Source organism: Bactrocera latifrons, unplaced genomic scaffold (assembly GCF_001853355.1).
Source record: "Bactrocera latifrons isolate USDA-ARS-PBARC rearing strain unplaced genomic scaffold, ASM185335v1 scaffold_1, whole genome shotgun sequence".
Taxonomy (NCBI): Eukaryota; Metazoa; Arthropoda; class Insecta; order Diptera; family Tephritidae; genus Bactrocera; species Bactrocera latifrons.
This window is the reverse complement of record NW_017534407.1, coordinates 1,113,440-1,130,329: the sequence shown is the minus strand read 5'-3', so window position 1 is coordinate 1,130,329 and position 16,890 is coordinate 1,113,440. Positions and strand designations below refer to the sequence as shown.

The window sequence follows — 16,890 nt, the reverse complement described above, 5'->3', positions numbered from 1 at the left end:
AAAATCGTGCTGCAGAGTGTTGTTAAATTTAAAGCACTATAGTATATTATGTAAGAAAATATGGTTCACAAACTTAATTATATGCCGAAATGCAATTCTGCCATCATCAAAATCTTGTCAGAATATATGTAGCTTCTTTAGCACTTCACAGAGCGTACTGAGCGTAAAAAACTTTAAACACAAATTAATACAGCCTGGACATGCGTGCAATATTTAGCCATATCTACATATTTGTACTAGTATATATATACGATATAGACACGATGTAGTTTATAGCCTTGATTCACACACTAGTTCCGCAATAATGACGTTAATTACCAACTGTTTAGCTTACACACATAAAAATATTAATATAAATATATACATATATAGTATATTATATAAACCATCTGTAGTTGAACAAGTAGTGTGCGATTATATAGCATTTAATGAGCAATTCACTTATATATCAATACACTAAAGTTACATGTAAACATATATTGTTATGCTAGCAGACCCTCCCTTATAAGCACACATATAGCAATAGTACCCTTACATGCATATAATACGAGTATATACATAGTTATAGTTATAACACGTAGCCTTTCGGCTTTTCTTTTTTATATACATATAATACATATATTTATTTATAAGCAGTAGTTGTCCCATACTTACGACCAAAGTCTTCCAAAAAATACTTCTTTGTTTCATTTTGTGTAAGAAAAAATGCCGACAATTATTTAGCGTAATTTCTGCTTCATTTGTGAAACCGTTAATTAATATATAGCTATTCGTCTGCACATTAATTTATGCCACATGGTATTTGTTTTATCCTGTGTCATTATGCTTTCATTATTTTCATTCATACATATGTAAAACTCGTATTTAGGTGTACACTTTTTGACATTAGCAAGTCTTTCCTCAGTTCTTCTCTAATTTCATAATGTTTATGGAAAGGTAAAGCATATAGTTTACATATACATTAGGGTGGGTCAAAAAAAAACAATTTTGTGTGCTTAGTATACTGAGAAATATGTATGTGCTTAGGCAACTCTGTGGAAAATTCTAAAAATATGAGGTCTTAATTGTAACGGATTCTATTATATGTTTCTATATTTTCTATGTTTCTATTTTTTCTATGTTTTTATTATTGCTATGTTACAATTCCTTTCTATGTTTTTATGTTTAAATTTTTTTCTATGTTTATATTTTTACTATGCTTCTATTTTTTCTGTTTCTATTTTTACTATGATTCTACTTTTTCTATGTTTTTATATTTTTATCATCAGTTAGAAAAATTTAATTGATTGATTGGAAATTGAGTATTCTACAAAATCGTCTCTTATAATTTTTTCGTAAGCCTTCTAAAGTGTTAGAAGATACTAACGATTGAAGTTTGACTTTTTAAAGCAAGCTTTTTCATATGATTTTTATAACTCAATTGAAAAAAGTCACTTTAATCCCAGTTTCGTAGAAAATTTACTATTCTCCAAGAATATGAATTTTTCTATCTAAAAATAAGTAAAAAGTAGACACTTTAAAGTGAAGGATCCTCCCACTACAATTAACAGACCACACTTTAAAAGAAAAAAGTAAAAAGTAGAAAACTTTAAGACAAAGCACCTTCCCGTGACATTTCAGCGCACTTTCTCGTAAACATTTTCGTAGAGTTGCCTAAGGACCTGTTATTCAGTCTACAAAGCGATAAAAATTTTGTTTTTTTTTTTTACCCACCCTAATATACAGTCTATAATATTACGCGCGTAGTTAAAACAAATATTTAATGCAATGAAAACTCCCAAAAACTGTAAAAAAAAAACTACAAGGGTTAAGAAAATCTATATTTAAGGAAGAAAGGGCGCAACATTTTTATATGGATGAATTAAATTCTTACTGCGAATTTGTTAGTTAAAAAAAATTTTTTATGCAAATAACATAAACGAAATATAAGCAAATAAATTATCCATCCATTTTTTCTGCGAAACTTGAAGAGCAACACAAAACGAAAATTTTAAAAGCTATGCAACAAAAAAAAAAAATATGAAAATAAAATGCTTAAAATAAAAAAATAAAAATAATATACACTTACATATATTTAAGAAGCTTTACATGAAGAACTAACAAAATTTTAGCTATAAAGAAATCTAAGCGCAGATTAAATACCAGACACTGGCGCAGCGAAAAAGGGTTGACTTTAACTGTCAACAGTAAGTCAATGCGACAGGCACTCGGCAAGGTTGATTTTGAAAAGGGAAAGACATGAGTTTAAAAAGGGCAAGGGATGAGTATGTATTTTCCGGCTTAGACAATTAATTAAATAAAATTATTTAAAAGTATATAGAAGAATGGATTATATACATACATGAAAAAGATTTTTTCGTCAAAAACCAAGCATTATAGTAACAAAATTGCGCCATCGTGACGCCGTAAGCTATAGAATGTGGCTATCAAATGCATGGGGGCAGCTTTGAAACAAAAACAAATGTGTAAAAATTATGACGTCACCTCCAAAAATTTGTCTTTTTAGTGCTTGTCAGTGACAACTGTCAAAGTCTAAACCAAAGAAGTCACGTCATTACTTGGCGCAGTTTTGCCTTCTATCATTCTTGTCAAAATTTGTACTGTTGAGCTTGTATACGCATCTCGCACTCTCACCCTAACATCGCTCTTTGATAACATTGATAACAAGAGCAACACTCTCAATTGCTGAGCGACACTTGCAAGCAACCAATCAAATCAGGCCCTGCTGAGTGCAATGCCCGCTGCAGTTTCGTTTAAGGTAAGCTAACTCACTCGTACGTACATATAAATATGCTCGTCAAGGTTTGGCTGCTAAACGATTGCTATAAAACGTTACTCACTCTTAGAAATTAAGGTAATCCAAAATAAAAAAAAAAAAAAATACATGAAACAGGTTACATGAAATTCATATATTGACCGCTTCAAGCATAAACACATATGAAAAAAAAAAAAGCTTAAGGAGTCCCAAAAGAAAACTAACAACAAATAAGTTAGCTAAGACGTAAGCACATAGTAAAACCCAAAAAGTAATTGAATGAAATTTGTTGAACAACAACGGCTTTGCATAGTTATAAATCGCTTAATTGTACATTCAATTGCTTTATGCAACAATAAATTGCCCATTCTTAACCGTACAAAAACCTATTGATTGACCGTATGTGGTCGAGCGGGAAGAAATTTGCAAATGTTTACGTATATAAATATAAATCGATTGTATGAAATCTATAAGAAATACACACAAAACTGCTTGAAATTATACATACATACATATATATTATATGCAGACATAATTACATGCACACATACATACAAATATATTTATTCTGTGATTTTATGATATGATGGATATAAAAAGCAAACGAACGAGATCCAATAAAATGAAAATCAATATTATTTGCTTGCTCTAAGTCATAAATCCGCTAATGAAAAATAATCAAATAAATGCTTGCAAACATATACCCGTATACAAAAAGTAACCGTTTGTTTAACTGTTTTTTTTAACTGGGACATAACTGGAATTAGAAAAATTTTTAAAAAGTACTGTTTCTATTTTTGCGTCCATATCAGTATATTCAAAAAATATCAATATTATCTTTATTTAGTGGAATCCAACAATAATGCACCATTATTTATGACGTTTTTTTGGTGTTATTGCCGTTGTGGTGTTCCTGAGTAGAGCGCTGTATTCATCCTGCCCAAATCCAGTACTTGATCAAGGTACATAGATGCTGTGGCAGTTGTGCTCAAACACGCAATTCACAGAAATTTTTCCACTTTCTTGCTATATACATAGGGACAAAATATATATTTACATATCTTGGTATTAAAAATGATCAACGTTATGAGCTGAGTCTCTTTAGCCATGTCTGTCAAGCTGTCCCTCTATATATAAGCAAATATATCCCTCAGTTATCGATATATCGAACTGAAATTTTGCATACGTGCTTTTCTCGCTAAGAGGCTGCACATTTGTTGGAACGACCGATATCGCAAAATTATATCGCATAGCTGCCATACAACCTGACCGCTTAAAGTAAAGACCCTGTATGAAAAATTTTTCATTTGACGAGATATCTTCACCAAATGTGGTACCAATTATTATTCAAAGCATCACTACGACTTGTCAAAAAATTGGTCTCATCGGACAACTATAGCGTATAAATGTGATACAAACCGTTCAATCGAATTCAAGTATTGTACGGAAAACTTTTTCATTTGAAAGGTATCTCCTCAAAATTTAGTACAGATTATTATCGAAGGCAACGCTACGATCTTTCAACAAATCATTCAAATCGGTTCACTATAGCTTAAAACTGCCGGTCAAAATCTGAATGAAAATCTTTGTAAAGCCGTTTGTGGTATAAAAATACACGTCTGATGGATATTATTGCTGCGGTATAGCCGACGATCACGTTTACTCTGGTTCTGTATTTTGTATTTATTTTATTTTATTTTTTTTTTTTCGCTGAACTCCACAATGTTCTTTTGACGAATAAAATCTTATGTACGTTAGTGTAAAAGCGTATATATTTAAATTAAGAACTTAGGTATCATTGCACGAGCTTGCACATATACGGCGACAACTACCACGAGTGAATTGCTGGCAAGGAACTAAATATGGAGTTTGAAGGCGACCAACCAACCAGCAGCTGCGCGGCAGATATCAATAAGGTCAGGTAGTCCTCAATTACTAGATTAGAGCAGTTAAATAAATATTTTGTACTTTTGGTATTTGCAATTATAGCCAATTACCGTTGTTAGTGTATTCAGAAACCGTTTGTACTCTCCATTAATTAATTTTTTTTTTTCTTAAATCGAAAATATATCGATTAGCCTACCACAATCTTTTAATTAATATGAAATGTATTTTAATGAAAATAATGTTGTATTGTGTACTTATCATATGGTAGATAGACGTATACATATATATAAATCCATTGTACGGTACTTAAATAAAACATGCAATTGCCATAGTATTGTGCAAACACACATACACACACAAACAAATACATATGATTGTCTGTTGATTGTTGATTGCTCTGTAAACTGTACTCAGCTGAAATTATGTAAAGTAACTAATGAAAACGCCATAGACTGGAATTATGTAGTAAATAGTTTTAATGATATGCATAATAACCAAACTACACTAGCGCATACATACATATGTATATTAAGGTTTCCATTTTTACCCAAATTGATTTGTTTCCGACACCTGAATTTTCAGTATTTGCCGTAAAAAATGTTTTACAGGTGATTTTTTCCCGCTTGCGATAAATTTATTATTTCCAAAGTAAATAATTTTACAACTTTACAGAGAGAATTTTCGAATACAAATTTTTGCGCGCTACAGAAAAGATCTGAACAATTTTGTACAGAAAAATATTACTTTAAAAGTTATGCGCAGTGAAAGTTATGCATCAAATGTTCTGCAGCATATAGTACACCAAGTCGTATGAGCAACATCAAATATACTCCAACAAATAGTCCACCATGTCGTATGAGCAACACTGTAATCAAATCATTTATATGATGGCTCAGGCTATTTGATGTATAATTTTACTACGTATAACTTTTGAAGTAGTGATTTTATTGAAACAAAATTTTAAGAACATTGCACTACTGGTTCAAAGCGAAAAATCTCGTTGTCTGCTTTTTTAGGGCTAAAACTGAAACTTTAGCGCACTTCTTCATTTAAAAAATTTACTTAGAAAAGAAAGCGTTCGCCCTAATGTATAAATACAAAGAAATATATCATACACATTTCATAGCCAAATTCCCATTTAGTTCCACATACAACCGCAAATATATGTATGTATAAATATTATATAAACATATGTATGTATATAAACATATTTATTTAGTGCTATAAAACCTGGTATATATGTACAGTGTGGTACTAGCTTGAAGTAACCAGTTACAAACCAGTGAATACGAACTACCCGAAAAAGTATTGATCTCAACTAATTGCAAAATACAAACTTAGTGAGATATTTCACAACAAGCGTTATTGCGCTAGTTGTTATTATTTTTATTTTTAGTGTTTCTTTCAGTGAAAAAAATGTACGAATGTAACTAAAAACGTTAGCTTCTGTCGTAATTTTTAGTATATCGTCACCTAAAATGCAAAATAACGTATCGTCAAAAGAATCGAAATTGAGAAATTGAGCGCGTTAAGATTCCCAATATCATGTTACATATATGTAGCTTAAAATTTTCAGTTTCCGCTCAACCATAACCAATATATAACCAATACATTACTAATATATAACCAATACATAACCTATTTGTAACCTATTTGTAACCAAAACACACATTTTGTTTCAATATGAGTGAACTTATGAAAAGTGATGTTACGTTATTTTGCAGTTTAGGTGACGATAAGTGTATTAGAACTTACAACTATTTAGTATGGAATTGATTTATTATACATACATACATATATTAAAACAATTGACCTCTCCTGGGTACCAAGAAACAAAGCGATGCCGTTTTCTTTTATGAAAAAGTCGTTTAGTTAGTCGCATCTGCAGTGGTCACTGGTTACACTGGTTATTCCTAACTAGTTCATTTCATTACAGCGTAGTAACAAATTCTAATGGCATATACATATGTCTGCAATTGTACATGTATAATATATGTAATTAAATATTTGTTCCATTACAACCAATATTAATTGCGTATTCAATACATACAAACGCGCAAATGTGTGTGCCACAGTTACACTTTTGCAATTCAATTAGAATAATCGGTTAGTCGCGAAAAATTGCAATTGTTTTTCGTTTGGTCATTTCCTCTGCCTTATTTAAACAACCAAATAACTTTCAGCATTTTTATGGTTCAATAAAATTTAATTATTTACAAACTAATAAACCAAATTATTTTAGCAAAAATCTTAAATCGGTTAAATGCTGTGGTTGCAGCATGAAAATTGCCATAAAATTAAATATTATATAACGTTAGAATGCAACACTTGCAAACTAATGAAAATAATTTTTCTCAGTTCAGATAAATACTCTAAAGCAAGAGGTTCTGTGATTTTTTTTTAATTATTTATTTTTTCTTTGTTTTGATAAAAAAAATCAATTTATTAAAAATGCAATTAAATGCAAAATAATACAACATCCCTTTTCATAAGTTTACAGGCAAAAGAAAAACGTTATAATAGAGGCCACTCACATTAAAACAAAATTTGAGTTTTGGTTATAAATTAGTTACATATTGGTTATACATCAGTTATATATTGGTTACCTATTAGTTATATAGTGGTTATATCTCACAGCGGAAACTGGAAATTTTATGCTACATATATGTATGTAATATGAAGTAGTGAATCGTAAATAAAAAAAAATCAATTTCAATTTTTTTGATGTTACGTTGTTTTGCATTTTAGGGACCGATATGCATTTTTGTGTTTTCTTTAATTAAACAAAAAAAATTTAATTATTTCAAAATATTTTCCTTTTCGAGTAATTCAAAAAATGAAAAGCCAGTAGAAGGGGCGTCCTAAACTACATTCGTATTAGATTCGCCAATTTGGACTTTTGTCTTCTTCGGATCTGCATTATTCCATAGCGATTTGACAAAGCTTTCCCTTATTTCATTTATCTGTATAAATTTTATTGCAAGCTTTAGCGTTCAACCAGTCGAAATCAAAATTTTTTTCAGACTCAAAGCTGCTACTCATACTTGAAATGTTTTGAGTTCAAAAATTGTTAATAAATTAAGCAATGACAATAGCAAATATAAGAAGGTTTATTAATTATCAATATCAATAATATGATGACTTAATGATATTCTAACTAAAAGTCTGCTACAAAAACTCAGAACATTTATTAATACTAATATTTTCTTAGAATATATAGTAGCAACGTGGTAAACTCGGTTAAGGCATGATTGTCAATAAAAAAAATTTTCCAGAGCGCTCTCACAAAGCATATGGCCCGTTATATGAGCGCATTATTTCGAATTGCTACTCAATTTAATTCTTTAGGAAACATTCATTTCATCTCTTCAAGAATATTAGGTGTGTTTGATTCGCCACGCGTTGAAGAGTTGTTTAAACAAGCGGGCAGCACTTGCGGTGTAAACAGAGAACGTAAAGCTTAATACCATTATTGTGAGGTTAGTTCCCCGGTTAAAATGTTGAAAAAAGTTCGCTATCGAACCTGCATCTTCTCATTATTTTATGTACTCTGGTGCCACTCTGTGCTATCATGTCTTCTGATGCTTTCCAGGAATGCTGCTGAGAGTATATTTTCTTTCGTCATGAGTCTAGGGATCAGCAAGCCAGACTTGTTCAGCATAATGTAGAGCTTCATTTATGAATAATTATTAGATCTTTTAATCTAACAGAAAATTGGCTTATTTACAAGTTTATATATACGCGATCTACCTCTCTGAATTCTACAGAAAAAAGCTATTACTAAATCTCGGCCATCAACTTCGCGTAACTACAATAGCAATATATTATACTTAACTGTATTCAAATATTTCAATATTTGTTTATAGAATAGTCGGATATAGTTTATTCAGATTGAGGAACAAAAAGTAATAGATTGGCGCTCTTGTATCGTCATAATGATAATTTCAAAATATTATATTCCTTTGAGACATCAGTTGATAAAATACGTGCGGATAGCTCTAAAATATATCTCAATTTGAACTAAGAGATCGTCGCAGTGTGACCCTCCGAAAATTCACAGTTTTTCGCTTTTATACTCTCGCAACAAAGTTTTATTCACATAACGGTTGTTTGTAAGTCCTAAAACTAAAAGAGTCAGATATAGGGTTATATATATACCAAAGTGATCAGGGTGACGAGTAGAGTTGCAGTCCGGATGTCTGTCTGTCCGTCCGTTTGTGCAAGCTTTAACTTGAGTAAAAATTGAGATATCTTGATGAAACTTATCATGAGAGAGTATAAAATGTTCGGTGACACCCGAACTTAGCTTCCTTACTTGTTTAATGTTGAAATTTATTAATCGGTCCGGTTTTTTTATTATAAAAAAATACAGTCATTACAAATACAAAAATTATTATTTTTATCTTAATTTATTGGATATATAAGATATATTTTTTTAGTTTTTTTTTAATTTGACAAAATGGAGGCAGTTTGAACAAAAAGTATCAATTTTGACCTTTTTTCGACAGTTTTTCGTAGAAAAAAATCCTATTTTTCGCAAAAAAAGTTTCCATTGCGCAATAGCGAATGACGTTAAAAATGTTCTCTCCAAATTGAAACTAGATATCTTCAAAATTTTTTCTCAGATTGGAAACTGTTTTGAAAAACATCATTCTGAGAAAAACGAGTTTAAAAATTGTAGTCGCTATGTTCCCCACTCTGTTTCCTTTCTACAAGAAACGCTGTAGCGACCGTAATAATTTGAATTTCGATTTCGAAGTTTGAGAAAATGTTTATTACAGTGTAGACTAATACCAAAAAAATTATTTTTCGAGATCCCTTAAGTTTGCCACGAAATTTGTATCACCCCTAAGAAAATGTCGAATATTCCATATAATATTTTAATAAATAATCACCATGAATAGCTGATTTGATTTAGCCATGTCTGTATGTCTATCTGTAATCCGTGTACTTTCGCCTGTTTTTGAGATATCGATATGACTTGCGCATGTCTTTCCCCCCCCCCAAAAAACGTCTCTTTAATCGGAACCACCAATAACGGCTTACAATCGATTTAAATGATTGTAATGAAAAATTTTTCATTTGTAAAATATATTTTAAAAAATCGACAGAAATTATTTTTTAAGCCAATGATGCAATCTCCGAAGAAATTGTTGCAATCGCACCACTATAGGTATAAATATATCTTCACTTCAATTCGGTATGAATTATTGTTATTATGTTTCATTTATTCTCATGTCCCTTTTTGTGAACCGACTGTGAAGATTTCAAGTTATGCAAGGTTCTTCGCCACTTGGTCTTTCCGCGAAGTGGAGATCTTCCTCTTCCTCTGCTTCCCGCGCTTCATATCACCATAGTCCAATTGAGAATTCCAGCAAAGTAAAGCTAATGTTGAAAGATAACATTCATTTTTATTGCAAATTTCAGATTCAGTCCAAGCCAAAATTCACTGTTTGTAACTCCAATTGGAATAATCAGACATTTGGAAAAAATTGTAAATTGTTTCCCACATTATTTACGAGCTATTGGCAACAAGGGTGGCTTTTATGACTAGGATATATATATTACCTTGTGGATCCGCAAAATCTTCTAATGTCTATAGCTGTGTCTAATAGAATTTGTTTCATCATAGTGACATTTGCAATGCTTTTATAACTTCTAATAATGGATTCATATTTAAGTGTTAACCATTATATAACCAATTAGTTTAACTAACGTAGTACATATATATTTTGTATGTGTTTGTATTTGTGTTAGGGGTTAAATTTATATTACATAAACTCATGGGTTAACATTTACCACCGACAAAATTCTATTTTTTGCATTTTGTCGATTTTATTTACTTTAAACAAATACATGCATAAGTAGTTGATCCTGTTCAAGTACTCGTAAACATCATAACCAATACTAACCACTTTACTCGTTACGTGTTTGCTTACAACTTTACACTTTTTCCTAATGATTAGTTCATTCTACTTTATTTCGTTCTTAAAACAAATACTTACTCATATATATTCGTAAATTCAATTCAATACCCGTTCTTAAGTACGTTTGTAATTTTTCGAAATACTCATGAAATATTAAGAATATACTGTTGAACTAGTTTTGCAATTCATAGCTCAGTGGTAGCGAAGTTATTTGTCCAACGTAACTAATGCATCGTATTTTCAACTTTCTTCTTTCTTTTCTTCTATTCATCGCATGTTTGCCCCGTACTCACACTGTATGAAATCATTAGTGGATCTTACTAATGGACAACTAACGCCGAACAACAACACTCCTCTTCTAACTCAGGCTCTTTCAGGTAAGTTTTCGCAATTATAAATACCAATCATGATTATTATTGCCAAATATAACAATGAAAGCGTATTATATTGGAAGGAAAAGAAAAAATAGGTTTATGGTTTTGAAAAGATTTATTATTGACAATACGGACTATTTAATATTGTATAGTATATAATCACTATAACAACTGTATGTCTGTAATTGCTATTCGAACTTCTTCTTGGCGGGGCAATGGAACATCAAACGTCGTTGATTAGGAAATCGGGTTCACCATATCCTGGTGTTATGCTGTCATCGCCATTCAGCAAGCTGAAGAAGTATTCCCTGTATAATTTCTGTCTAGCGTGGGCATTTGTCGCTAGATCACATCTAGGGGTTCCATAAGAGAATTTTGTCGGTTTTGCAACTTTCGGTTAGTCGCCGCATTTTTTGGTAGAATTTTGGAGTATTACCCCTGTCGGCCAGCTAGTCAAGCTCTTTATACTCATGCATTTCGGCCTCTCTCTTTTTATGTCTGCAAATGCGTCTCGCTTCCGTCTTCAGCTCTAGGTATCTATCCTATCCCGCACATATTGCAGTCGATTATAGCGTTGAGAAGTAGGCAGTCTGTTTTCTCTCCGCTGCGACACGGCGCTATATATGCGAGTTGCTTATGAATGTTCTCAGAAAGCAGGAGAGCAAGTCGAGTAGAAAATCGTGTCGCTGTCAGTAGTGATTATAATTTGTGGTCGTCGAACCTTTCTTGTATTTGTTGATAGGCGTTCTTTGCTGTACAGAGGTGTGTGCGTACCTTCGCTACATTAAGATAGTGATCCGATTCGGTAATTATATAATCGAAGGGTACGCACGTCAATGACACTGAAGACATGGCGTCCATCTATCACAATATGATCGATCTGATTTCAAACTTTTCGATACGGACGCGGCGAAGTTGCTGAATTATCTTGTCCTGGAATCTAATACTACAGTAAACCATATTTCGATCACCGGCGAAGTCGATCARTCCCAACCCATTTGGAGTGGTTTCGCCATGGAGGCTGAATTTTCGGACTGTTGTTCCAAATATATCTTCTGTGCCCACCCTGCCGTTAAAGTCCCCTAGAACGATTTCTACATCTTGACGGTGCCAGCTCTCATAGGAGCGCTACGAGCACTCATAGAAGATCTTCACAAGGTCATTCACTTCCATCGGGACTTTGGCGCAAATCAGCAAAATGTTGAAGAACTTTGCTTTGATGCCAATAGTGGCTAGACGTTCATTCATAGCGGTTTATTTCAAAACTCAGCGCCGGAGCCTCTGTTCTATCTAGAATTCCACACTGAATTTGCGTTACTTTATATGCTAACTGGCGTAAATGCCACAAAGTCCTACTCGTCTCCGTTCTTGTCCTGTATATCGCACTCCTTGGTCACTTCTTAAAGATGTCAACCTTTACACTTGCGAAGACATCAAGCAGCTGGGTAGCAGCACCTTACCACTTAATTGAGCGGACATTCAAGATACATGCCCTTCAATTAAAATCCTTATTAGGTTTGGTCGACATCAAAACTGGCTATTTCATCCGAGGCTGTTGTCTCCTTTCAATTGGAAGTGGTTTCCACGTGGCGGGTAAAATATCAGAACTCTAGAGAAACATTAATACAAAGATTGGAGAAACTTGAACCTCATCATGAAAATTGTTTTACAAAAAAATATTATGCAACAACCAAACGTGCATCGAAAAATTCAAAGCTTGAGAAAAAAGTGAATAAGAGCTATGCGTATTTTAAATGAAATAAACTCAAAAACTTTCAAAATTTCATAATGAAGTATAACGAAAGCGCTGATAACAGACAGAAGTTACATATTTATTATAAATCACAGACTTGATTCAAACTGCTTATCTTATCATTCTGACATAGACAAATAACAGTAGCTATAAAGTATATCCTTAAACAGACAAAAGTCACTCATTCTAGTGTTAAGAGAGACACATTTTTATCGCATCCACTATTTATTTATTACTCATCTACACACATTTCTTGCAGTGATGAACAACTATCAAGCTGCCGCTGCAGCAGCTCATAGCTTTGGACCTTCCGCTTCGCCACACACTGCGACCACGCGACAAGGCTTCCCTTCGACTAACTCACCTGGGCCCACCATTGACATGTACAGCTCAACTGGCGCTGACAACGTCGGCTACGTACAGGCAACAAGCCCACAACCTTCTGGATTTCCTATAGCTGTGAGTCGGGCACCATTAAACTATAGCCCGGTAAGTCAAATTAGTATATTTACTTAAAAGAGAACATTTGAAAAAATTTCTTTGATTTGCTCTAACATCTCTAATATTAAGTAAACTGATGCCGCGAAATGTGTAGTTTCTTTTTCTAATAAAAATGTTTATTAATTTCTGAAATCATGGAAATAACTACGAACTTGTGCAACCACTTTTCAGTCCATGTTTGTCGATTCGAGTGCCTTTTTACGTTTCAAATAATTTTGAAGCATTCACAATAACTTTTAAGACATACTTGTATAACTAGTTCAAGTACAAATTTCGGCAGTTCAAGAATACTACTTGAATCTTGGATATTTTTTTTTTTTTTTTTTTGTCATTATCTTCAAGTAACACACAACTCACTAAAATATTCAGATAATTTTTTTACGTAAGTAATATCCAAATTTAATTGAATGCTTTACGAATTGACTTAAGCAGAGTAAAAACTTTAAATCGTGTATTATTTAGTTCGTTTTCAATATAGTTACTATATAATTTTCATTTAAAATTTTGTTGGTCAGTCATACAAAATATTTCACAATTAATAAATGAAAGATCTATTGCTTTCTCTTTTTCTCTACCTCTTTCTTTTTCTTCTTTTGCTTTGCACAGATATATTCGTTGAACTTTGCGATGGCTAACATATAAAATGAATAAGACTGATTAACCAACAAAACATAGAAAGAAATATAAGCAGTTGCACAAGGTAGGCGAAGTCTAAAGCTATAATAACAATTTAGCGCAGAACTTTTTCGAAAATATTTTTTATTTCTTATTCCAATAACGTATTAAAAGAGACATACCTGCTAGGAATTTGTGGGCGGGTAGAGGCCAGTGAGCTTCTCGACGGCTGGGAAAGAAGATTGGTGTAGGTACCCCTACTATTGTAAGGAACTCTCTATCAACTTCAGTTTCAAATTTCCAACAATAGCAATATTTTTCAAACCAAAGTCGGATCAAGCGCTGTCGCAAGATCTTTTTGGCTCAAGACCGATTCTAAGAGATACAGTGAGCTCTTTGCCCTTAATAATGATATTCTCTCTCTAGTTAGGTGGATTCTGACAGGCCATTACCGCGTCGGGCCAGGTGTGGAAGCTATATGGGCGAAGACAAGTTGGAAACAACAGAATTTAAACGAATAGATTATTAAAAGTTTAAGCAAATTTCTATAGACCACATGGAATCGAGCAGGGGAGTTCTATTTTTTGACATCACAAAGGGTTGTATATGGTAGTTCAAATGCGATCTCTGGTTCAGCCGCCAAATCTAACCTAACTTATTATATTGAGTTTATACCTGGTATAACGGCCTGATTAACATCCGGGCTTTTGAACTTTATGTATAAGACCTACCGGTCCTTTGTAATTTCAGATGCAGATTAGTCGATTAAGTTTAAGAGACTTGAACTGCAAAGTCAAGTCCTAGTCATCTAACCTGAGTTAGCCGAAAAGAAGCAGAGAAGATGTGGCAGTGTATCTGCCTCTACGACTCGGATGTGACCCTTAACTAGACCAATATAGACCTGCAGACTTTACGAGACCGCGTCAGAAAAAAACATGCGTAATTTCTTTTCATCTTGAAGATTCTCCAAGCCTTTAAGGCATTCCATACCGCCCTGGTGGGGAAATTGTGTTATGTATCATTTTAAGTGACTGGCGTACTTCCTGGTTTAAAAGCCAAGAGGATAAGAAGTTATTTTATTATAACTACTGATCCCCTGCATGAAATTGATGAGATTATTGATTTAATTGCCACTCGGCAATCGACGCATATATTGAGGCGCTTTATGCCGTTTCCTGCGTTGTTGGTTATCTTAGCAGCTTTCCCGATGCCAAAAATCCTTCCTGCTTGAAGGTATGGCAGTATTCGGGCAGTCTGAAGGATTCTCTGAGATATAGTTTCAGGCAATAGATCCCATCACTCAATCCATGAACCATTTTTGATTCGTCCGTGTAGATGGTGAAAGTTGTACTCTCTTTTAGTCTGCCTTGAAACGTTCTTACTCAAAGAAAACGTGTACGCAGACCGCTTGCGCATCTTGTTTATTGAGCTATGCCCGTAGGTTCTTGTTGAAAACTCACATAACGCCGGCAGTTGCGCAACTGTTTTCGCAGCCGAGCTTTCCACAGAACTATCAATTGGCAGTAGGTTGAGTGACAGTTTGATTATTACACGAGACACTCGGCTGCTACGATATTACTCCAGGTCTGCACTTTTCTTTCTTCCTCTTCTCCATAAATTAACGCGGACAGGAATTGCAAGGCTCACTAGTCTTCTTGCGCTTTTCATGTCTATCAGATCTATGAATACCGCTGCTATAACATTGTCAACAAGAGACCTGCCTCTCTTTCAAGAGAAGAGGAACTCCCTTTTGTCTCTTTTGCGACAGTTCATCATATTATACAGTGTGTGCAGACGCTTCGAATAAACAAAATTTTTCTTCCGACTTTTTTTAATCTAAAAGACCAATGCAGCAGCCTTTGGAAGTGGTAAACATTGTAAAAAAAAATGTAGTAGATTGATACCGATTGGAAAAGGAAGATAAAATCACAAAATTTAAAATAAAAATAATTTATCTTCCGTTTGCAATGGGTTTCAGCTTACTACGATTTCTTTCTTTGCTTTCAAAGGCCCTGACGTATAAATTTTCTTTATTTATTTTAATTATAAATATTTTTGGAAAACAAAATGTTCCAATACTATAATTTCTTTGATTTTTTTCTTAAATTTAAATGTGTGAAATCATGTGATATTTTCTTTATATAAATATAAATTATACAACAACACCTTTTCATTTTTCTCTTTCTATTTTCTTCTATCCTGTCTATCAACTACGTTATTACTCTGGCATTTGCCGCATCCTGCATTCGCGGCGTACTTCCTTTTCGTATGTCTATTCACAGGGACCACTGATTCCTGCGGCCTTTACAAATGGTTACCATTAAAGCATTGGCGTTGAATTGCAACATTTAATGCAACTGCAACAACAGCAACAACAACATATGAAAACCGCAGCTAACAGTTAAAACAACTAACAACCGTTAACGGGATACAGCTTGGATTAGAAGACACAGGAAAAGGTGGAAAAGTTACCAAAAACCAAAACACAAATAAAGTAATATATAACCAATACACCAAAAACAAACACACATGCATACATATACATACATACATATATATACAAATATACATACTAATATTAATAATAAATGAAGTTTATAAAAATGCATAAGTGGAAAGCAAGCAAGCATACAGAAATAAATTAATATTTATTTATATACATACAAATTTGTGCACACACATACATACAAACATGTAGTTTGTATAATATCTTAGTATTTATGAATATGCAGCTAAACAGTCACACATACAAATAAGCATAATTACTGCGTGTGTATGCATGGAAAACAATCAACAACTGCAAATCACTTTAAGTTCGCTGTTAAATTGAATTCCAATACAAAATTTGAGTTCTGAATTTTGGAAAAAAATATAAAACACGCTTGCTTTAATGCAAAATCACTAACTGACTACAGCAGCTTGAAATAGTACAGTAACAGCGAAAGCGACAGCAAAAACAATTATATACATGGTTTATGGTCGAGTAATGAAGCAAGTCGAAGCATACATACACATATACATGCATACGTACACACAAAGGCCAAATTTGCGTATTAGCTTTACAAAAACAATTCTAAG

At 33.0% G+C, this 16,890-nt stretch overlaps 1 protein-coding gene across 10 annotated transcripts in view; it reads left to right on the top strand.

Moving 5' to 3' along the window:
- LOC108964976 (RNA-binding protein Musashi homolog Rbp6) overlaps positions 1-16,350 on the top strand; it is a 416,168-nt gene extending 399,818 nt beyond the window's left edge. For 9 of the 10 annotated variants that reach the window (XM_018927145.1, XM_018927119.1, XM_018927077.1 and 6 more), the window contains exons 13-15: positions 10,881-10,946; positions 12,956-13,185; positions 16,095-16,350. In XM_018927145.1, coding sequence (XP_018782690.1) covers positions 10,881-10,946; positions 12,956-13,185; positions 16,095-16,136 — 338 coding nt within the window. In that variant the 3' untranslated portion in view covers positions 16,137-16,350. Of the gene's footprint in view, positions 1-10,880; positions 10,947-12,955; positions 13,186-13,803; positions 13,898-16,094 lie in introns of all 10 variants that reach the window. The other variant, XR_001993067.1, reaches the window with a different exon arrangement.
- Positions 16,351-16,890: the final 540 nt, after the last annotated feature.